Source organism: Sorghum bicolor, chromosome 10 (genome assembly GCF_000003195.3).
Source record: "Sorghum bicolor cultivar BTx623 chromosome 10, Sorghum_bicolor_NCBIv3, whole genome shotgun sequence".
In the NCBI taxonomy this organism is placed as follows: domain Eukaryota; kingdom Viridiplantae; phylum Streptophyta; class Magnoliopsida; order Poales; family Poaceae; genus Sorghum; species Sorghum bicolor.
Window position 1 is genome coordinate 5,209,675 of NC_012879.2, and position 22,280 is coordinate 5,231,954.

At 47.3% G+C, this 22,280-nt stretch overlaps 2 protein-coding genes across 2 annotated transcripts; both read right to left on the reverse strand.

Annotated features, from left to right (window-relative positions):
- LOC8065416 (nucleolin) lies at positions 437-2,009 on the reverse strand. The gene is made up of 2 exons (XM_021450555.1): positions 1,424-2,009; positions 437-1,302 (listed from the first exon to the last, which is right to left on the reverse strand). Exons 1-2 carry the CDS (start codon positions 1,970-1,972, stop codon positions 883-885), a joined length of 969 nt encoding a protein of 322 aa, XP_021306230.1. The 5' UTR covers positions 1,973-2,009; the 3' UTR covers positions 437-882.
- Positions 8,907-16,232, reverse strand: LOC8065417 (ubiquitin carboxyl-terminal hydrolase 23). The gene is made up of 11 exons (XM_002437925.2): positions 15,711-16,232; positions 15,335-15,449; positions 13,949-14,059; positions 13,662-13,834; positions 13,242-13,568; positions 13,001-13,126; positions 10,610-11,284; positions 10,405-10,530; positions 9,719-10,283; positions 9,515-9,608; positions 8,907-9,352 (listed from the first exon to the last, which is right to left on the reverse strand). Exons 1-11 carry the CDS (start codon positions 15,972-15,974, stop codon positions 9,175-9,177), a joined length of 2,754 nt encoding a protein of 917 aa, XP_002437970.1. The 5' UTR covers positions 15,975-16,232; the 3' UTR covers positions 8,907-9,174.

Sequence of the window (22,280 nt, forward strand, 5' to 3'; positions counted from 1 at the left end):
AGCCGCTGCCCCTTCTACTCGTGCGCTGCTGCAAGAAGACCCTGGTGCGTCGCAGACCCGCAGTTGTTTGCTCTTTTCGTTTTTACCAGTGCCGTCAGTTCGCCAGTTTTGCGGCCCTCCTGCAGGACATTAAACGCGCTCTGCAGCGTACTGTAGCGCAGGCCGACCCTCTGCCAAACTGTAGTGCAAGTAAATTCAGTCAGAAGCGGGGCCGTTTTTACAGCAGTCTACGCCGCCTGGTCCCCCGGGTTTCTATTCCCTCTCCCTGCATTTGGAACGAAGCAGGAACTGTGAGGCATTTTCTTTCGATAGAGGTAGAATGGAATCGTCTCACTGACAATTTTTCACTTTTCCTTCCTGTGTGTAAGCATCTTTGATTCAACTGTTACTCTCTCTCCCTCTCTCTCTTTCTCCCGCATTTATCGTTCAAACGAAATTGAAGATTCTTTTCGATTTTCGAATTTTTCATCCACGCAGACGCAGGTTATCTGCATTTATTTTGGTGTACGTACAACAAGCAGCGACCCACATCAAAATGTGGCGACAGCCAACATCACGGACCCAAGTACAAACTCTGATCGGGATTCACAAAAGGATTTCGTCAGAACCGGACAACGACACGACACACGACACACACCACCACCACCACCCCAGTGCTTCCGCCGCATGCAGCCTCCAACCATCGCCAGCCGCACGCGCGCATGGCAGCAGCGCGACAAGACGCCGCAGGCCGCAGCAGTAAACACCGCGTCACCCGCGCAGCGTGACGACCCCCTCGAAACCAGCCTGACATCTGCAGCGCAAGCCTTTCGCGCGCGCCACCCACACCAAGCCGTTTCGCGCGCGCGTGTTTCCGCGCCATGTTTCTCGTCGTTTCTTCTTCTACCTGGCGATGCGGCGCGACTCGTCGCGGCGGTGGGAGACGAGCTTGGCGGCGTCGCGCCACCACACCACCTCGCGCTCCTTCTCGTGGAGCCTGCGCTGCGCGCTGTCCAGCGCCGACTCCAGCTCCACGATCCGATCCTGCTGCCGCTTCTGGAGAAGCTCGTGGAGCCGCCGCTCCAGCGCGCGCGCCGACACGCCGCCGTGCGGGGGGCTCATCCTGTCCTCGCCGTACCCCCCATCTTCCTCCTCGTCCTCATCCTCCTCGTACTCATCGTCCTCGTCGTCTTCCTCACCATTGCCGTCGACTTCATCATCGTCGTGCTTGTTGGCACGACCATCGCCGCCGTCGTCGACGCAGCTGCGCGACGTGCTATCGTCGGCGTCGCCTTTCTTCGTCTTCACTTTCAGCATTGGCAACTGTGGCGGCAACGCCAGACACATCATCAGCAAGACGAACACACGCGTTGGTACGTGTGGTACGTGGCGTACCGGTGATTCGTGGCAGGCAGGGTGGGTAATCCGTGCGGCACGTACGTACCTCGAGTCCTGGCATCGGGGCGATCCGGTTGTCGGCGCCGCCGTGGCCGTGCACCGTGCCGCCGTGCTGCATGCGGCTCAGCTCGGCCTGGAGCTCCGCCTCCATGAGGTCCATGACCACGGCGGCGCGGACTTCGACCGCGGTGTCGGCCGCCGTGCGGGAGCAGTTGGACGCGGCGTCGGCGTCGGCGTCGGCCGCGGGGAACGCGATCGGGTCCTTCACGGCGGTGGTGGTGGCGGCGCTCCTGCCGTCGGATTCCTGCGAGGTGGACGGCGCAGCGGGAGCGGGGTGGTTCGCCTGCATCTTCTGCTCCTCCTCCGCCGCCGCCGCCTTCCACCGCGCCGCCTGCCTGATCTCCGACACCAGCGCCTCCATCTGCGCGCGCAGCTCCACCATCTTGTTCAGCTCCACGGCGCTCTTGGACAGCAGCAGCACCAGGCTCGCCCCGAGGCCTAGGTTCATGGACACCAGCTCCTCCTCCGGCTTCTTCCTCCCTGCGGAATCCATCAAAAACTTCACCATTAGCGTCACTGATCTCGATATGTCCATAATTCAAGCAAGCATTATATATATATATTTTTTCCTCTGTTCTGAATTTGTAGAAGATTTAATTAATTTAGTGATCATCCTGCCTCGGCATGCCGAACCCAAAGAACTCCGTGGCGTCTCGAGGGGCAGCTCCGGCGGCGGCAGCGGCGGCGGCTCCACGACCTTAACCCGGGGCGTCTCCCCTATCTCGGCACCTTCCTTCCGTTCCTCCCTCAGGCCGCCGCCGTACCGCCGCGGCAGGCGCACCCGGCACCCGAACCCACTCCCGCCGTCCCCGCCGCCACGCAGCAGGATGCGCGACAGCAGCGAGCGCGGCGACGGCTGCGCGTCCACCCCGCTCGCGGTGCGCGCCAGGTGCGCCCGGATGGACGCCGCGGCAGCCGCATTCGAGGAATTCACGGCCGCGAGGCGCGGCGGCGGAGGCAGGGGCAGCGACGACGAAGCCGCCGCCTCCTCCTCCCTTACCCTGCTTCCTCCCGCTCGACGACCTCTCACGCAGTTCTCCATTGAAAACAGCGATGGAATGGAACAAGCAAGCTAAGCTATAGCCCGCCCGCCCGCCGAGGAATTCGAATTCTTGGACACGGCTCGTGCTCCGGCGGCACGCCGCGTATTTATAGGAGAAGGGAGAAGAGGGCGAGGAGGAAGAAGCTGTTCTCTTCCGGTTCTGGAAAGGCGCGGCAACTTTGGAGGGAAGCTCGGCAAGTTTAAAAAAAGCAGGGGGTTTAAATGCTGGTACTAATCAAGACCATGAATGATCTTGGAAGCTTGCTTGAGCTGCGCTAATGGCGGGATGGCCCCACCGTCGTCCCAGGCAATTGGATGGAGGCGCAGGGGAGAGGGAGGAATTAACTGCGGGGGCGAGCAACCCATGTTGAGGCTGCAGCAGCTGCTGCTGCCTGCAGGCCTGCATGCAGGGGAAGAGAAGCTGCTGCTAGTACTGGACGTGCTGCCATTTTTACCTTCTGCATGCACAACAACAAGTCCTCTTGAAATGGAACTGTGAATTCCTGAGTGTTTACTGACGGCCGAACCAAGCAGAGCAGAGGGTGGGCACTGGGCAGTGACAGCAGCCAGGGGCAGGGAATTTTCTTCTGGAGACTGGAGGGTGTGTCCTCATGTCAGCGGCTGTGCTGCTGGCTGCAGCCTTGCAGGGTGCCTAGGCAGGCAGGCAGGTAGGGATAGGCATTTTTGTGGGCCGGAATTAGGTGGTTGGAGCCGTTGGATGGAGCATCCGACGGCTGAGATTGATGCCGGCAAAACGAGTGGTGTACTAGAAGATCGTGCCAGTCATCAGGAAAGCAATACGGGTGGTGTAGGTGTAGCAGCATTGTTTTTCACCACACAAGATTAAAAATTTGAAATGAGTTCATGGTGCGCCAATGAAGTGACAGTGATGTTGCGTTAAGTAATATGTGCCTAAAGGAGACAATTGTTCATGCATAGCTTTGGCAAAGTTGTTTAATAATAATCGCTCTGCTGATTGCAAGCGAAAGAGTAGCTCTAGAATCGGCGCCGATTGCATTGCACCTGTTGTTGTTGTCTAACACTCTAACCATAAAAGTTTGTATTATTAGTAGATCGTTGTGTTCAAATCCAAAATCAAATGGTTTCGTAATGTAGCTCAATCCAAAATTTCGGGTGTGCTGATCTACTCTAAAACACTATAATTATGGCGTAAAACCTTGATCGATCCTGCGAGTCCGTCTCTGATCGAAAGACATGGGGCAAGCCTGGTTGGTTCTTCCGTTCTTGTGGCCACAATGATGGTGAGCTACGGTTGCGTAGGCAGTCAAGTGTGGTCATGTGTCATGACACCACATGGCGATTAGAGGTACAATAAAACGCTCGTGTACTATAACTTGCGTGTTAATTGCGAATTCGAATTGAAACGTTGAAGAATTAAATGGAAGACACGGATTTACTCCCAGGTTAAACTTAAAAACGCTCGAGATAGAACGGAAGGCTTTAATCTTTGACCGTTGAGTTCAATTCAAATTCGTCCGTCAACAGTAGTCACCATATTCCAGTCGTCAGGCTGTAACGACAAATTTAAACCAACTGTTTGCGTAGACAATTAGGGCGATAAATACTTGCGGTCTGACTGATTGACGACGACAGACTGTAAGTGAATGATGCTTGCGTACGTACTGTGCAGCGCGCCTCAAAAAGTTACGGTTACGGCCTAAACACAGCAGTTCGTAGTTCGTACGTACACTTAACTTTCCCCGTAAGATCATGTAATGTCGTATGTTGTGTAGTAGTCTTGATTAGCACTAAACAGGGAAAAAGTGAAGTTACCTGTACAGCACTTTGAGAGAGAGAGAGAGAGAGAGAGAGATAGACCAGTCTACAACAACTTAATTGCATTTGCAGGTAGCTCTGTTTCAATCATCAGAGTTAATTCTAATAATGCAGTTATTACTACACATAAAGATTAATTTATAGAAGAATACTAATATGCATGAGCAGGTGGCTAGTCAGAACCGATCGAGGTGTCATAATTTACTTTCCTAGACGGGGTACGTGAAGTTAAAATTTTGAACAAAAAAAAAATTATTGGACGCGCGCGGCATAGTATATATATACATATTACCGGCCGTGTATATTTGGAGGCATTTTCTTTTTACAGCAGCATGCATGCCAAAAGCCCAAATGCATGGCACCATTCATGCCTAGGCGACGGTACAGTCCAGCAGTACGAGGCGAGGCTTAATTAATAATAACACAAACCAATCTCGGCGCAGCACCTACGTACGTGCGTACGCGCGCGCGAGTTCCGTCCGTATGCATGGCGCGCCATTCAAATTTTTTCCAAACTCTCGCATGCATGCACATGAGATATATGCATGCATGATGCATGGACCGGCCGGGGGCGCACAGCTACTGAATGAAGCCAGATATATCATCCCCTATTCATGAATGCTCGCTATCTACGCACGCACGTACAGCATATACGTACACTGCCGCCGCCGTTGCGTCGCCAGAGCCTTGCTCGCTGACGATGATTGCAAATTTGGCAACTCGCCCGCCTCTCGCTCCGAATTGAATCGAGATCCCTGTCGGCCACGAAGGATCGATCGGATCGGAATTGATGCGTGGCATTCGTGCACGGCTCCACCACTTCCAACGTGCTTTCGTTCTGTGTCGACTCGTGTGTGCGTGCGTACGTACCTCGATCGGCATGGAGCGCAGCGCAGCAGCAACAGCAACACCCGCGCGCGTCACGTGCATGCACTTCAATCTCGATCGGGAATTTTAATTCTACTATACAACAAGCGCACACAAGATTGAATTTTGAAACCCCTCCTGGCTCCGATCCGGCCGGCGGCCGGCATATCAATGTTGCACTACTGCTCCCCTCCTCCCCCTCCGTGTCGTCATTGATCGTCGTCCGTCGTCGAGCCGGCCGGCAGCGGCGGCAATCATATGGCAGCCAGGAGCAGAGATTCGCCATGCATCGCATGCATGGACCATGCATGGATGACGATCGAGGTTATTATGTTGCATGCAGAGTCGACGACGGAGAAGAGAAGAACGAATCATTTGCAGTCACGCAAGCAAGCGTATCGTACGTAAGGGACGGAGGAATGGAGGCGCCCGATGGATATGATCCCTGGGGCGGCGACGCGCGGTCGGACGAGGCCGTCGGGATGCCGCCAGGAGGCGGAGCGCGCGCACGTCCGTCGTCGATCATATTCATAGGGAACGCGTGAGGCCGAGCGGCACATTTACTCTACTCGTGCACGGGGCGGTTTAATACGCCCCCCCTGGGCTACATACCACTGCTACATCCATCATGGATGACGACGACGATGCGCGTGCTACGTAGTACGTATACTACTCAGGTGATGCACCCAAAGCCTTAAAATTTTACAAGATTCTACATCACATCGAATCTGCTTGTGGCACATGCATAAAGCATTAAATATAAATAAAAAAATAACTAATTGCACAGTTACCTGTAAATCGTGAAACGAATCTTTTAAGCTTAGTTACTCTATGATTGGATAATGTTTGTCAAATAAAAACGAAAGTGCTACAGTGTTAAAATCCAAAAACTTTTTAAATCTAAACAAGGCCTCAATCAGCTGGGAGCTTTTATTTTATTTTATTTTATTTTATTTTATTCTGACGAGATTCAGTTAGACGGAGACGCTACATACATAAGTACTATATGCTTATCTTTATGAATATACGTACGCACATTGTATCCCTATGCACATCTGATGAACTGAGTTGGATCGGCAAATCTCGAGATTGACAAAGTCACCATAGGTGTCTCACTGTCGATGGACATGTCGCCTACCACTGAAAGCATAGCGCTGTTAAATTCTAGAATAAATTTAGAAAAATACAAACACTCGTATTAAGTTGAGAACTTAAATTTATGTAGATAAGTTCCAACACTAGAAATCCAACCAGCTGATCCATGATTAATTCGCAGCTGGGAGCTACTAGTGGACTGTGGACTCATGCATCTATCTGTCATCGTCACCCCCGGCCGTTTCATTTCTGTTGGTACTAGCTGTGTGCACGTGTCTTCATTGGCTTGGTCTTAGCCGTTTGGCTGCAGGCCGGATCGATTGGGAGCGCACCAACGCATGTGTTCAATTCAATTCAATTCAACCCATCACGATTCACCAACGTCTAGGATCGAGCCGAGATCGAATTGTTGGCGATCCTCGCGCCATGATTTAATATTTTGTTGATTTGGTTAAAAAGTTATGGCTAAAAGAATTATTTATTAATTTATTATAATAAAAAAACATCGTTAAATCTATCCTACTAATGCACTAACCTTTTCATTGCTTAGTCCACCCCATATAACCTCCCCCGCTGAGAGAGCTCTTCTTCATGCACTCTTGAAAATCTATCTAGAAAAATAACTCTATAAAAATCAACCATCCAGATTGATTCTTAATATTCTCTCTCTTTACTCACTCAGATCCGACGACCACGATGGCATGTATGGTCCTCCTCAGCCCTCGGCCATCTATCGCGCCTGCAAGGCCGCCGCCAAATTAACGCGGCCTCTCGCCTAAAGAAATCGCGGCCATCTTCCTTGGCGCTACGTCGGGCAGTCACCGTGCAGCCCCTACGCCTCTATCGCCGTGCAGCAACCACGCGAGTCCACTCCGGTGGCTTCAGTTGTTGACCACGCTGGCGATAGATCAGCCAACGGCCGCTTCACCTCCACCGCAAGCAGCAGGGGAGAAGGAGGCCGTGCGTCCGGTGGCTTCAGTTATCAGCAACGCCAGCGGCAGATCAGCCAACGCTCGCTCCACCGCAGACTATGTCTCAATCTTCATTGCCCTCGACGGCACTGACGGCAAATTAGCCACTAAAAGACGAACCTGTCAAAGCACGAGTTAGTTTCAGTTTGTTTGATGGCTGCTGTTGCTACCACGCGAGGTCTGTGGTAATCAGTGGCAGATGTGAGTATTCTTTGAAACTTGAACTGAAATCTGACATGTGCGTTGGCAAGCAGATGGTGATCGCTTGTGCATGGCATTGTCGATGATTCAATAAAATATATGCTTAGAATCTGCTAACAAACTATTTAGATTCTAACTATAAACTATATAAAAAAATCTGTGCCCTGTGATATGCTGCTGCATTGCAAGTGGTAGATTTGATATCACCAATTTATTGATTGCTCAAACTGGACATGCCAGATAAGTTTCATGAGTATGTGTTTTACTGATTTAGTTTGCAAGATTGGTAATTATGGACTTCTGAACTTAAAAAGAAAATACACGATGTCTACACTGAATGAAAAATTGAAATTCATAAAACTTATTCTGCAGTGATTCTTTTTAAGTGCACCCCTAAAATGAAGTCGTGGCACGCCACGGGCACTATACTAGTAGTTAGTAAATTCAGCAGATAACTCAATGGCACTGAGACCTGTCTCCGGGGAATCTACCGGCGATGCTGCCGTGCTGGACTAGTACCGCCTATATACGTATATTTGTTCAGTGTACACGCTACACGTATGTACCCGAGCTCAAACATTAATACGCGCAGGAGCAGGCGGGGCCGGCCGGCCCAATAAACGTGGAGGGAAAAACGAAAACGTGCCAGAGCAGACCACGCAACTTTGCAAGCAAACATGCAACCCTTTTTTTTTTTCTCAAAACCAAAAAGAAAAACACACGCACACGTAGTACTGTAGTTCAGGACTCATTTCAGCGGTGCCCTTGGCTTTCGCGTGCGAGTTTGAACTTTCAGGGCTAGCTGTGCACACTGTTGTACTGTCTCTCCCTTCTCGCCCAGCCATGGCCGGTTCAAACCTCCCACCAGGTCTTGGCGCTGCTGGCCACGCCGGCGACGCGAAGAACTGCGCTGCACCGCACGGCGGCCGGCGGGCCAGAGTACCGGCGGCCGCGCATTCAAGCGGCGTCCCAAAGCCACCGTACCGGAAGCTGAATCCAATCCAAGACCGGATTCCCTTCCCCTCAGCCACCAGGACCAACAACGCCGGCCGCGGCCGCGCGGTGTCCGTCACGCGACCACCGTATCGCTGCCCGTTGCCGCAATTACTCCCCGGTCGAGGGGCGGGACACCACACCATGCTGCCATTCAAGCATCCAGCTTGTGATTGTGAACTGCCTCGTACTCCCCCGCTCTCCATTAACCAGTGGGATCACCTGTTATTATTATTATTGTCATTATTAGATTTTTTTTTAAAAAAAAAACAAGTGGGATCACCAGCTACAAGCCTACAACAACACGCCAACGGTCTGGTCCCGACAAGATCAACAAGAAATACGGTTGCAGCATCGCCGCGCCGTCTCGTTTCATCTCGACAGCCGTGCAATCTTTACTACAGTTACAGCACAGTCAAAAGAAAAAGGAGAATTACATTCCAAATGCGACGAGTATTTCTTCCAACAAGATAAAATGCATCGCAGCATTGGCAGCAAGGCAGTGAATCATACAATTGATCATCACCATCATTTTATTATTCAGTAACTCAACAACAGCAGTTGCGATAAAATAATAATCTCACTTTGTCTGCTCCGCTAAACAGTCCGTTACAACCAAACACAATGTTCAAATGTCTACCAAAAACTGCTAAAACAGAATAGCGACAACTATGGACTATCGACGACGAATGGTTTTAACATAATCTCTTTCACCAATGGGTGCTACAAGTAACAACAAACAAACAGCATGTGCGTCCCGGGGATTCTCTCTCATATTCTCAACTCCTCTATAGTGTTAGGCTTGTTCCAAGACTTGCCCTGGTAGGATTTCTGTTTCATCCTCCGCTCTGATATGTAGTCTGCCTCCTCCTGGAAGGGGTTCGGCCCGCCAAAGTCTTGCTTTGATTTCCGTACTTTCTTTGTCTTCCCTTTGTCGTACTCCTCGTCCCTGTAAAAAGAGGCCAGGTTAACATAAGCTCAATTTAAGTATTTGTTCCCTTCAGAAATGGTGAAGTCCAAAGTACATGTCTGACGTTTCAAACATGAATACAAGACATGACAGACTATTAGTAGATGTATTCACAATAAACTGTAGAAGATAAAAGCTCACCACTCATCTAAGATGTAACCAATGCTCTTGCGTTTGGAGTGTTGGCCCGCAGCAACCTTTGTATTTGGCACGTCTACATCATCCCAGCACGGAACTGGCAATCAAGCAAATATACAAATCACAGGTTAGAATTGATGGCGCAACAGTACATTTCATTTCATCTCTAGAATAGAATGTGCATCTGCAAAGAGAAGATGAGCTAACCAGTAGCTTCCATCAGGTCCGTTGCACGAATACTGACAGGCTGGGCTGCTACCAACTTAGCACCTATGGAAGAGCTTGGATCAGACTTTGGAATGTCAGCACTGCTAGAAGGTGCACTTGTGCCAGCACCAACACTAGCTCCATCAACCTTCTGCTTGTTTTTGGAGGACTGGGTGTCATCTTTGGACCTTGCACTAGCATGTGATCGTTTCTGACGGCTGGAGGTACATTCTACAGTTTCAGAGCGTGCAGTGGCCGATGTTGATGTCAGCTGCTCATTCAAACAAGATACATTTGCTGCGTCCTTGCAACCTACAACACGTCTTACAGTTCTACTTCTCTTATGTTTCGCTTTCTTCCCTGGCTTTCGCGAAGTGAACAACAGTTGTCTGGACCCTAACCACATGTTCACAACAGGGTACCTCACAAGCTTCTTCGACGACTTCACATTCACCTTTTTCGCTGTAGTTCCATTGCATGAAGCAGCCACAGCAACCTGCATAATACCACCAGAGCTGATCTCTACTCCACAGTCTGCTTGAGCAATTACTGGCGCAATATTGTTCTGTATACAGACACATGCAACAAATATAACAAAAATCAGCTTATGTTTAACAAAATTGTGGTACTATTATGTAAATTCATCTACAAAGGAGCACAGCGAGGGAGGAAAAGTGGGGCGCTACCTGACTCATAGGAAGTGCCTTCGAGATTTCATTAGCTTGATCCACAGATTCTGGAAAGTTCCTTGCTTTCTCACTGGAAGTGAGACATCCAATGCCAGGCACAACACCATTTGAAACAACAGAATCCTGGAATTTTCACGAAACAAAATAAGCTATGAATCCTTCAAAAATTATTTTAAAAAAACATACAGACCATCATACAGACCTTCTTTGATAAAGACCGTGCAGCAAACTCTGCAGCTGTGCCATTTACATGGGGAGCTACCTCGGAAAATGGAGTTGTTTGAGGCTGAGAAGTCAGTTTGTCTGCCTTGGACAATGTAGCGGCACCATTAGCAATGGCAGAGACAACAGAAGTATCTTTCCCCGCACCAGCCTTAGGTTCCATCTCCTGCGAGGGCTTCCCAACAACTGTTTGTTCACCACAAGTATTTGTAAATGGTGCAGGTTGGTGGGAGGAAGCTGTCTCCTGACTATTTACATCAAACTGCATCGGTTTAGTTCGCAAGGTACCACCATCATTTTGAGTTCCAGGGGCTTGTCTGGAAGGCAGGGCATTGTTTTGAGAGGCTGGAGCATCTTCAGCTTTGACCTCATTCTTTGAACAATGGCCTGTTGTAGTCTTGCTGAAAATTGTAGAGTAGCCAATGATTGTGTTGTGCGCCTTATCGCCAAACCGAGACACACCATTCAAATTTTGTGCTTTTACGCTGCTTTGGGTAATACCATTCAGACTTGAGATCTTTTCAGGGGTTTTCTTCATGGGCAAATTAGCAGTGATGTTCTCTTTGTGGGCCACTGACTTTCCAATACTGTTACGTACATAAAATAACATATAAGCCTTTTGCTTCAATACGTCTGCCTCACGAACTTGGCGCACCTGCAGTTGATGCCCATAAGTATCAGTGTGAGGAAAAACTAGAGTCTGCCAAAGGGCACAAAGTGAAAGTAGCACACATGACACAATGTAGCTCAACATATGATACAATTATTCTCTCATTTGTTGCCAATCTAACCAATGGTTCTTCTCCATCGAAATGAACAAAACTAATGTATCAAGACAGGATAGTAGGTGAGATCAATGACAGGCAACCACAAATAAATCTATGGTAACACTTTCCAAAACCCCTAAACCAAGAATTTGGCTAACTTTCATGAGCAACATTAAATCCCATGCAGATCCGCAGGTCCCTAATCTCACCCCTCTGCCAATCTCCGCACGTCCGCGGCTCTGCTTGTCCCCTCCTCTCTCCAGGCAGCACCTGCTCAATCCACTTCATCACCCTTAGTGCCTAGGTCTTCCCTTCGCTCTGCTCTGTTGCCAGTGCTTCCTCTACTCTAGCACTTGTTTGAGTTTGGCTTGGCTTGGCTCTGCTTAATCTTACAGCTTGACTAGTTGTGCTTGGCTCTTCTCTGCTCAGCAGCCAACAAGGCAACAACAGAGTGGAGAGAGTCCAGCCACATATAATCCCAGGAATGATCCAAAACGAAGACCACTAAACTCGAAAGATCCAAGATGGGATTATGGCTATTGGGCAGACCCTAAGGAGCGAGATAAGGTAACATGCTAGCTTTGCAACAAGAGGACTCTAGGAGGAATTATAAGGTTTAAGAAACATCTAGCTGGTGGCTATGGAGATGTGATTCCATGTCCAGAGGCTGACACTGAACTACGGACAAAGATGGGAGAATACTTGGGTGCTGCTAACAATGCTAATGAGTTTGATGACGACAACGGATATTGAAAGATGAGTGCCAAGAGTTGGGTGCTGATTGTTGAAAAGTTCCATGTGTCCTGTAATAGAGGGTGTGGTTCACTTCATTCTCCTTTTTGACGGGCATGCAAACACGCACCACATATTGTTCCTTCTACCATGCTGTGTGCATGCTGCTGCACCATAGAGTGAGCGTTTGATTGGCCAAGCGCGGATGACAGATGGCTGAATAAACGCGTGAACAAAAAAAAACAGCTGCACTGCCATCAACACACAGTAAACGAGTTGTTAGATAGAGTAAAAGTCCTTCTTGGTCTTTCTATGGAAGGGAGTTGCGCCTTCTATAGCAGGATAGAAGGAGTACTTATTACCTTATTTTGTAATGTGGTCTGGAATTGTGGGCTACTATTAATCTTGTGACTACTTACTACCTTAGTTTGTTTTAGGATATATCTATGGTGTCGCTTCACCACATGCCCTATGTGGCTAGCCGTTGTGAGGGGGTGGGTCACCACTTGTCGACCTGACGCCTTAAGAACCATGGAGATAATAGTATATTCTTGAAGAGCAACAAACTAAATAAAACTCGCTGCTTTGAAGAGAATTTGGAGGATTCAATAACAAATTAAATTGATGTATGCACTGTGTGAGACATCAATGAAGCTTTCAAAAGGAAGAGAATAAAATTGTAGAGCAGACAAACTTTGTAGTGTCCATGGAGCTAGAGGACTTAAACATGAAAAAAAAAATCTCTTTAGTAGTTTGATATATGTTAATTACATGGATACTAAATGAGTGTTCAAAGTATAATATAGTAGTAGCACTGTGAACTACAAACAGAATGAGCAAAACTTCATGGAAAGACTAATGTCATACTAGACCTTGTTATCATCAAGATTGTGCCACATCCCGCTGGATGTACGAACGAAGCAATAGTAATGACCTGATTGAGTGTTCCAACCTGTATGGACTAGGACACCATAAAGGCTGTATTTAAAATCTGTACCCTGCACCAATAATCAAGATGAATGATAATACTATGAGAATCAAGATGAAAATGCTAGAGAGAAGTTAATTGAAAGCATACAACATAAAGCAAGAATTTCAAAACAAACTACTCACTTTAGAGTCACTAACAAATGGTTTCAAATCGAGACTTGGTTGGAAGTCCACTTTTTTGTCAATCTTCTCACGAGGATTGAAAGGGCTGAAGCGCTTCAGATGAATTGTCAAGACATTGGGTGCCTTATCAATGGTAAACCGTTTCTTTGCTACAACTTTCTGCCTGCAGCGTTCACACTGGTATTGCTTTTGACCCCCGTCTAGTAGCTCATCCTCAGTAAAATTTTCAAGTGCCCGCACTAAAGTGGTGGCCTTGGCAATATCAAGACTGAGGTCCAAGAAAGGATCAAATTTATTGGAGCAATGTGAGCAACGCGTGCATTTGACCTGTAAGCACATATAAGGTGACCAACTAGTGATGAGGGAATGCGGACTCTTCTGCCAGCTAAGGGATCAATTTCAAGAATGCACAGAGCATACCTGACTTCTAAGGCGACCACCAAATATTTTGTGAACTAAGCTTTTGTCATAAGCACTTTGAGACTCACTCGGTACCCCAGAAGGTAAACAGCATTTATGCATGGATTCAAGCAAATTAACCATTAACTCATGTGCATCTTCTTGTCTTGAATTGCGGAAAGTGCGAGAAATGCCTATTTTGCAGTTAAAGATCACATTCTGGTTATTGAATAAAAGCAAGACTGCAGAATCACGTAAATTTAAAATGATTTCAATCATTTTAATTCACAGAGAAGATAAAAGGATACAGCGCAAGTTCTTGACAATACGAAATGGTGTCACTATTTTTCCAGTTGATTCTAGAGCAGTCTTGACATGGTTCTGAAGAGCACATAATGCGCAAAATCCAGATGCGCGACCTTCAGGGGAAGAGAGAATAAATTAGCAACAACAATAAAACAACTACCTCAGTGCAAAAATAAGAGTAGATTTTTGCTTGTTTAACAAGCTTCAGAGTAGAGAAAAGAACTTTAAGTTTCCTAAAAAGCCTGTGTCATGAAAACCAGTAGCATCATTTCTACTCCATATAGACATGCATCATGGTCATGGAACAACAGCTCAATTGTAGCAGTTATGGTGATTTACAACAGATCAGTAAGAGTTTCGATACTAGTGGTACTTTCCACTATACAAACATACAGGAAAGGATACCGTTTGTCATGCCATGAGAAATCTGGGCACAGAAATAATGATTAAGCATCAGATAGCAGATTTCCACAGTGCAGATACAAGTGCAAAGAATTGTCTGGCTGCCTTACTATCTCATAACTAAATAGGGGACAAGTAACAAGTTTACAACAAGTAACTTGAATACTTTGATGCATCATGTATATACAAAAAATACCACCCCACTAGTGAATACACATACACACACTCAGCTTCAAGAAATAGATCCTGTATTAATTTGAGCAACATCAAATACAGTATTAGCGGTATGACTGATTTGGAAATACAGGAAGAGCAATCAACTCATTACACATGAGACTTGGTCAACTTTGAATCCTGAACAATGAGTATAGTGGATTGAATACATCCAACTAGAGGAAACACAAAAAAGTAACATTCCAGTATGAACTTAATACTTTGTTCATTGTACGTGGCTTATCAGATAGCCAGAAATAGGACTGGGGATCTCAAAATGTACTAACTACGATTGATATTACGTACAATGTCCAGGCTAGTGAATAACTTCACGGTAGTCTTTTTTGAAGAGTGGGCTTCTTATCCATCATTGTCATTAAAAGACAACTTTTCAGTTTTCACCCCAAGCTGCAAAAACTTGCAGCTCTAAACTTGGATCAACCATTAGAGAAAGTTCCATGCATGATATGTGATTGCATCTTAGTTGGCTGAACAAGATCCAGGCTGAAGAAATGGTGAAATTGGGCAGTGGAGTAAAAACGAATAACATTGTCCCGTTTGAGTCTTGGCAATGAAGGATTAGAGGTACTCTTTGTCTTTGGTGTCACACCAATAAATGACAATAGTACATGAAATTGGTTTAGCTTAACTTCCAGCTGCATATAATATTCAGTTCAGTTACTGCTGCCTCTGAAATCCACAAGCTCATATGTAACATTGTCGTCTGACATAATGTGTCGAACTGGTTCGTTGACAGTACCAACAGCACTTACATGAGGACTTGTGCTTCCCGCTCTGCAGATAGGCTGCGAACGGCTCCGTGTACGTCAAGCATTGCAGAACTGAGTTGAGGTAGCAGGTATTCCCAAGATTTTCCAAACCAGCACCCTGCAAGACATAAGGAACTAAAATTTACAAACCATTCTCCACGACACTAAAACCTGAAGAAATGACCATGATGTGAACAAAACAAACACTTTGAATAACTATAAAATAACCAAAAATCCCAGCTACTTTTAATTTCAGTTACCCAAATTGACAGCTCTAGGGGCAACCGAAACAGGCACTGCTACTGTGCCACCCAAACCCCTACAAAAACTGAAAGCTTAATAGTCCAAATCCTCAAAGACAACAACTTTGGGCACTCACAATTCTCCCTAGGTAGATCCTGGCGACGCTGAGCTCCGGATCAATCCCGCCGGCGTCCGCCTTCTCCGACCTCGTCGCCTCCCCCTCGCTGCTCCCAACCGCCGCCCCGGCCCCCGCCTTACCAGCGGCGTCAGGGTTCAGCGTCTCCATACGGAACCCGCCTCCGCCCACCGCCACAGAGGCATGCGGCCTCCGCGCGGGGTGGAACTCAATCCGCCGGTGCAGCACCCCCTCGGGCGCCGCCGCCGTCGAAACCTCCGCCATTCTTAGGGTTTCTCACCACAGCGGGAGCAGCGCAGAGCCACGAGACCGGGCAGGAAGGCGATTAGCACTTCAATGAATTTCTGGTGGAATTCTGCCGGATTAAACCTTGCAAGGTCGATCGATAGGGAGGGGAAATTGGTGCGGCGCGCTGTCTTTTTTTTTTCTTTTTTCTGGCCGCCGTTCGCGACGCGATGGCGGAAGAGAGGGGGAGCTGGAGGTGCGAGGCGGAGCTAAAAACCCTATACCCCTAGCGAATGGACGACTGGGATCGGAGGGACAAGGGAGACAGGACGATCTGGACCGTTCAGATTTGAAGCACGTGGTTTTGCTTCTGACATACTGTGCAGTGGGCCCGTAGAGGAACGCGGAATATGAAGTGGGCTGCAGCTGCGGGCCTGAAACTTCCAAAAAAAACTTTGGCTTCATCAGCAACGCGGGACTCGTGAGTCGTGACAGAGAGGGGATTTATTAACCTAGGTGTAGTTTAGTTCACCCCGAAATCCAAAAAATTTTCAAGATTTTTCGTCACATCAAATCTTGCGGTACATGTATGAAACATTAAATATAAAGAAAAATAAAAACTAATTACACAGTTTGTCTGTAAATCGCGAGACGAATCTTTTGATGCTAGTTAGTTTATGATTGGACAATATTTGTCAAATAAAAACGAAAGTGCTACAGTAGCGAAATACGAAATTTTTTTGAAACTAAACAAGGCCCTAGTGCTATTTCGCGCACATTTAAAACTCAACCGAATATTTATATAAATTACCATTAGAGATAAAAAAAAAGTTTTAACATTCTTACCAATTTGCTCTGCTTGGCATGACATGTCAACATGTCCATGTGTGGGTCTACAGGAAAAGAGAATACTTATCTCATATGTATCCACCTTGTTGTGCTTGTGAATTTTAGCATCTACAACAATGGCATGTGGTTGTTACTACTCTGAGGCGTTATCACTGTAATCATGTCTCTTTGATCTAAGTAGTCATCGGCACCAACCACAGCATGATCCTAGCCAACGTCGTATGCCACTGCCCACTAGCCCGCGAGCACCACATGCATGTTTGTGCCTAGTGCGTCGTGACACCAATGTCACCATGCCTAGCATCCCCTTTTAAGGTACCAGTGTTGCTGAGTTGTCCTCTAGGAACATGCTGCCCTACCATTTCAAAGCAAATGACGATTAGTCCAATAGCAACTCCTCCATTGGTGTCTTCTCCAGGTGCTTGATCTCCTTCCTTTTGGAGAAAATCCACTGTTATTGTTCCGCCTCCAATGAGATCTTGCTTGCTGACAAGATATGTTAGTGGCAACCACTGCCACCCCCTTGTTGTTAATGTCAACACACGCTAAATGTGTTATGCGAGAAGGTACTTATTGGCAGTCCTTGTTGTGTGCATGGCACGACAACCACACACACACCCCACAACATGGTGGTATTCTTGCTTGGGTTTGCTAGCGGTGCCACCAGTTCACGTTCCATCGGCTGGCCCATCATCTAGAGAATAGCAGCTAGGACTAGGAGCAGAGATAAGTATTTTGCGAGGCTTGGCCTCTGCCATACCTAAAACCTGTAAAAAATACTAAATACAAGAATTATATATAATAGTAAATAAATACATATATATATATATATATAATATACGCGGATACGCCAATACAAACTGACCTAGTGCATGCTTTGTGGCCTGATGGGCTTCACTTGATGGGCCTCAATTACCATAAGTCCAGAACAGAGGAAGCGAACGGATGTAATTTGTAGGTTTAATAATCAATAGTCCAATTATTAATTATTGTTTGCCTTTTTTTCTCTTGTGATTTTTTATATATATATTTAGAGTATTTTTGCTAAAGCATTTAGCACTAGCAGTTGCAGCTCCAACCCAGCTCTGCTGGTAGATGACGTTGCTAGACAACAAGAGCTCTAAGACCATGATGATATGTGCATTGAAGTTCCACTAGATTTGTAGTCGATAGTTACATTTCGCATGTTTAATTTTTATAAGGCCGTGTTTAGTTTTTGAGGAAAAAAAAATTCGTGACATTGTAGTATTTTCGTTTGTTTTTTGTAATTATTGTTCAACCATGGACTAACTAGATTCAAAAGATTCGTCCCGTAAATTCCGACCAAATTGTGCAATTAGTTTTTATTTTTCTCTATATTTAATACTCCATGCATGCGTCTAAAGATTCGATGTGACAGGCAATCTTGAAAAATTTTGAATTTTAGGGTGAAAGTAAACAAGACCTAAATTCGCCACACCTGAGAAATATTGTTGGCTCCGGCACTGATAGCAGCGGTGATTGTCACAAGGTATACGCAACCCTTAGATCTCGATGGTCTCCTGCAATTTCATGACAACGAGGGGATATTTAACTTAGGGCATCCACAATGGGTGAGAAAAGGGTAGTAAGGGCTGTTTAGATTGGAGATGAAAAAAATTTGGATGTCACATCGGATATGTCGGAAGGATGTCGGAAGGGGTTTTTAGAAACTAATAAAAAACAAATTACATAGTTCGTCTGGAAACTGCAAGACAAATCTATTAAGTATAATTAATCTGTCATTAGCACATATGGGTTACTGTAGCACTTAAGGTTAATCATGGACTAACTAGGTTTAAAAGATTCGTCTCGCGATTTTCAACCAAACTGTGTAATTAGTTTAATTTTTTATCTATATTTAATATTCCATGCATATGTCCAAAGATTCGATGGGATGGATGAAAAATTTTTGGGTGGGGAAGGCCCTGTTTAGTTCTCAAAAAATTCTGCAAAATTTTTCAGATTCCCCGTCACATCAAATCTTTAGACGCATGCATGAAGTATTAAATATAGATGAAAGTAAAAACTAATTGCACAGTTTGGTCGGAATTGACGAGACAAATCTTTTGAGTCTAGTTAGTACATAATTGGATAATATTTGTCAAATACAAACGAAAGTGGTACTATTTCTATTTTGCAAAAAATTTTGGAACTAAACAAGGCCAGAGGTTGCAACCGGTAAGGTACATTTTTGTGTAGGTGGTAGTAGTTTTTTTTAAGAACAGGTACATTTATGTAGGTGGTAGTAGATGTAAGGCCTCGTTTAGTTTTAAAATTTTTGAAAAATGGATACTGTAGCATTTTCATTTGTATTTGATAAATATTGTCTAATCATGGACTAATTAGGCTCAAAAGATTCGTCTCGCAAATTACAAGTCAACTGTGTAATTAGTTATTATTTTTATCTATATTTAATGCTTTATACATATGCTGCAAGATTTGATGTGACGAAAAATCTAAAAAATTTATAATTTTTTAGAAACTAAATAAGTCCTAAATACAAATAATAGGTGCTACTAGTAATAATGCTACTACTGGGTAAGAGGGAATAAATAATTTGTTTCTCTACCACGGCCGTCCAGCGCGCTAGCAAGGTGCACAAGCTGAGATGACCGTGCATGTGGTCGGATAAAGTGAGATGATTTTTCATTGTTTTGTTTTCTAAAGATGGGACTCACCTTTAGTGACGAAGCTAGAGTAAATTAGAGAGAAGTACACTTAGTTTGTGGATGCATAGACATCTTTCGTGAGGGGCACATATGGTAAAACTATCTATGACAATTGTAACCGACTAGAATTAGTTTCCAGATCTGTAACCCTGCCCTCTGGACTATATAAGGAGAGGCAGGGGACCCTCCTAGGACATCATATTCTCTCAACACAAATCAATACAACCAGACGCAGGACGTAGGTATTACGCCAACTCGGCGGCCGAACCTGGATAAAAAGCTTGTCCGTGTCTTGCGTCACCATCGAGTTCGTAGTTTGCGCACCGTCTACCGATAAACTACTACCGTGGGTATACCCCAAGGTAGACTGCCGACCAGCTTTCGTCGACAGTGGCGCGCCAGGTAGGGGGTGTGCGTACAACTTCTCCGGCGAACAAGATGGTCATAGTTCCAGCTTCCGCGGCCGTGCCTGAAGGCCTCACGTTCATCGTCGGCCAGATCACGTGGACGACGCGCGGCGGTGGTCTCACGACCACGGTTTCGGAAGGAACCCAGATCCAATCTGGGATCACGTCGGCTCCGACCACTCGGATGACGGCACCGAGCTCCCGACCACCGCTCCCGCTCTACAAGGGAAAGAAGATCGACTGCTCGGACCTTCTCCAAGCACTTGATCGCGCCGATTCCAAGCTACTTGAAGCTTCCCAACTAGTAGATGGAATCTTGCGCCAGCGTGATCAATCCACCCCAACGGATTTTTTCAAATCCCACCGGCCAACTCGTGTCGTTACACACGAACGGCTGGGAACGTCTCTGACGATAACCTCAACTCCCTCAGGACGATCCGTCAAGCTCAAGGCTAACCCGGAGGAAGATTATCCTTGCGGTCTGAACAACTCGGCCTCTCTCTACTCACGACACATCCAATCCCTTTTCAACAAGGCGGGTTGGCTGCCAAAGTGGAACGGTCGACCTGCTCGTCACTACGTCAACATGGTGATGATCCGAGAACTACGGGACGGCCAGGCTTCCAGCACAAATTCGAGCACTGGTTCCGTCCCCACCGAAGTCATAAACTCCGAAGACGAGGACTACGACCTGGATTTGCCTTCACATCCTCCGGGCTTCTCTCGTTTCCCGGTCTTCCCACCCCGGCGAGGAGACATTGTTTTCAACGTCAGCGCCGACGAGCCAGTCGTTGATGGAGAAACAGACGAGCAGAGGCAGCTCCGCGAGCAGCGTAACGCCGATCGCGCCCGACGACGCGCGGACGAGGAACGTCAAATCCCGCCGCATAATCTCAGCGACGCTTTCGACATGGTCGGGGATCAGCCAGTTTATAAAACGCCAAGCGCCAATGTGGCTGTCGCCATGGCTAATTTAGATCGGCTTCCTGATACTCCCGAGTGCCGGGGCGTCCGAACCAGCGTTCGGGCACATCTGATCGCCGCGATGGGACAGACAGCCACTCTGCTCAAAAGAGTCCAAGCTGTCTCCTATACGGAGGCCACCTCCGACCAGACTCACCGCAGCCGGACCTCACCATAGCCCAGCAGGCACCACTGCAGCCGTTCCCCCGACAATCATCGAAAAGATTCACGGCGTGACGACGGCGGTCGGGATACTGGCGGTCACCACGAGCAGAGTCGCAGGCGTGGTCAAGAAGTAAACCAGTACAGAGATCTTCGATACAACATCCCTCCCAAAGACGCCCGGGACCGTATCAACAGGCGCGCCATGGAGAGAGCAGTTCACGAAAACTTGCGTCGTATTGAGTACGATGCAACGCACGGCCCTCCGGGCCTGAAGCAGTTCTCTTCACACCTCCGCCAGGTCGTGTGGCCGCGAAATTTCAAGCTTGAGAAACTCAAAAAATACGACGGCAAGGAAAACCCAGAGAACTGGATCACTCTTTACGAGATCGCCGTCCGATCAGCAGCAGGAGATGAGCACGTCATGGCCAACTACTTTCCAGTAGTCCTCGACCAGGCTGGTCACCAGTGGCTCCTAGGCCTGCCCGAGGACTCTTTCGACTCCTGGGAAGAACTACGCCAAGCCTTCATCGACAACTTCATCGCCACCTGCGAGCAGCCTGGGAACAAGTACGACCTCGAAAGGATAAGAGATAGGAAAAACGAACCTCTGCGCGACTACATCCGACGATTCTCGGATATGCGCCTTAAGATCCCGAAGATTTCCCACGACGAGGCTATATCTGCTTTCATCAAAGGGCTGCGATTCCACGAAGCACTGAGGAACAAGCTACTGCGCAAAAGGCCAACAACGATGACAGAGCTCCTCGCTGCGGCCAAAAATTATGTCGACGCCGATGACGCAGAAAAACTCATCCGAGATGACACCAGAGGTCCCAACCAGCCTTCTCGGCGTGACGATAGTCACGGCCGCTTCGACAACAGGAACCATCACCGCCCCGATAACCGGGACCACAGAGAGGGCTGGGACAGGCGCCGCGACAACCGCGACGATTTCAGAGGCAAGTGCCCTCGCGATCACGACCACGAGGTGAATACGGTCAAATGCCCCAACGGACGGCGGGATTACCAAGAAGACTAAAACAAGACGTTGAAGGGACCATGCCAACTGCATCCAAAATCCAACCACACCATGGAAGAATGCCGCGTCCTCAAAAGCATCTATACGCGGCGTGCTGCTCAAGACGATCCCTCTAAGAAAAACGAGAAACAAGATGGGCGCGATCACGAAAACGAGGACGAAGACCAGGATAGGGACCCACGACACCAGTATGTCAGTCCTACTGACGTGGTCCATTCCATCTTCGGAGGCA

Bases quoted from the DNA above. Each gene is read 5' to 3' on its own strand.
- LOC8065416 (XM_021450555.1), bottom strand. From the start codon at position 1,972: ATGGACATATCGAGATCAGTGACGCTAATGGTGAAGTTTTTGATGGAT. The intron at 1,303-1,423 runs GTACGTACGTGC...TTGCCGCCACAG, and splicing joins CCCCGATGCCAGGACTCGAG to TTGCCAATGCTGAAAGTGAA.
- LOC8065417 (XM_002437925.2), bottom strand. From the start codon at position 15,974: ATGGCGGAGGTTTCGACGGCGGCGGCGCCCGAGGGGGTGCTGCACCGG. The intron at 13,835-13,948 runs GTATCCTTTTAT...ACTGCAAAATAG, and splicing joins TATTGTCAAGAACTTGCGCT to GCATTTCTCGCACTTTCCGC. The intron at 13,569-13,661 runs GTATGCTCTGTG...ATGTGCTTACAG, and splicing joins GTGGTCGCCTTAGAAGTCAG to GTCAAATGCACGCGTTGCTC.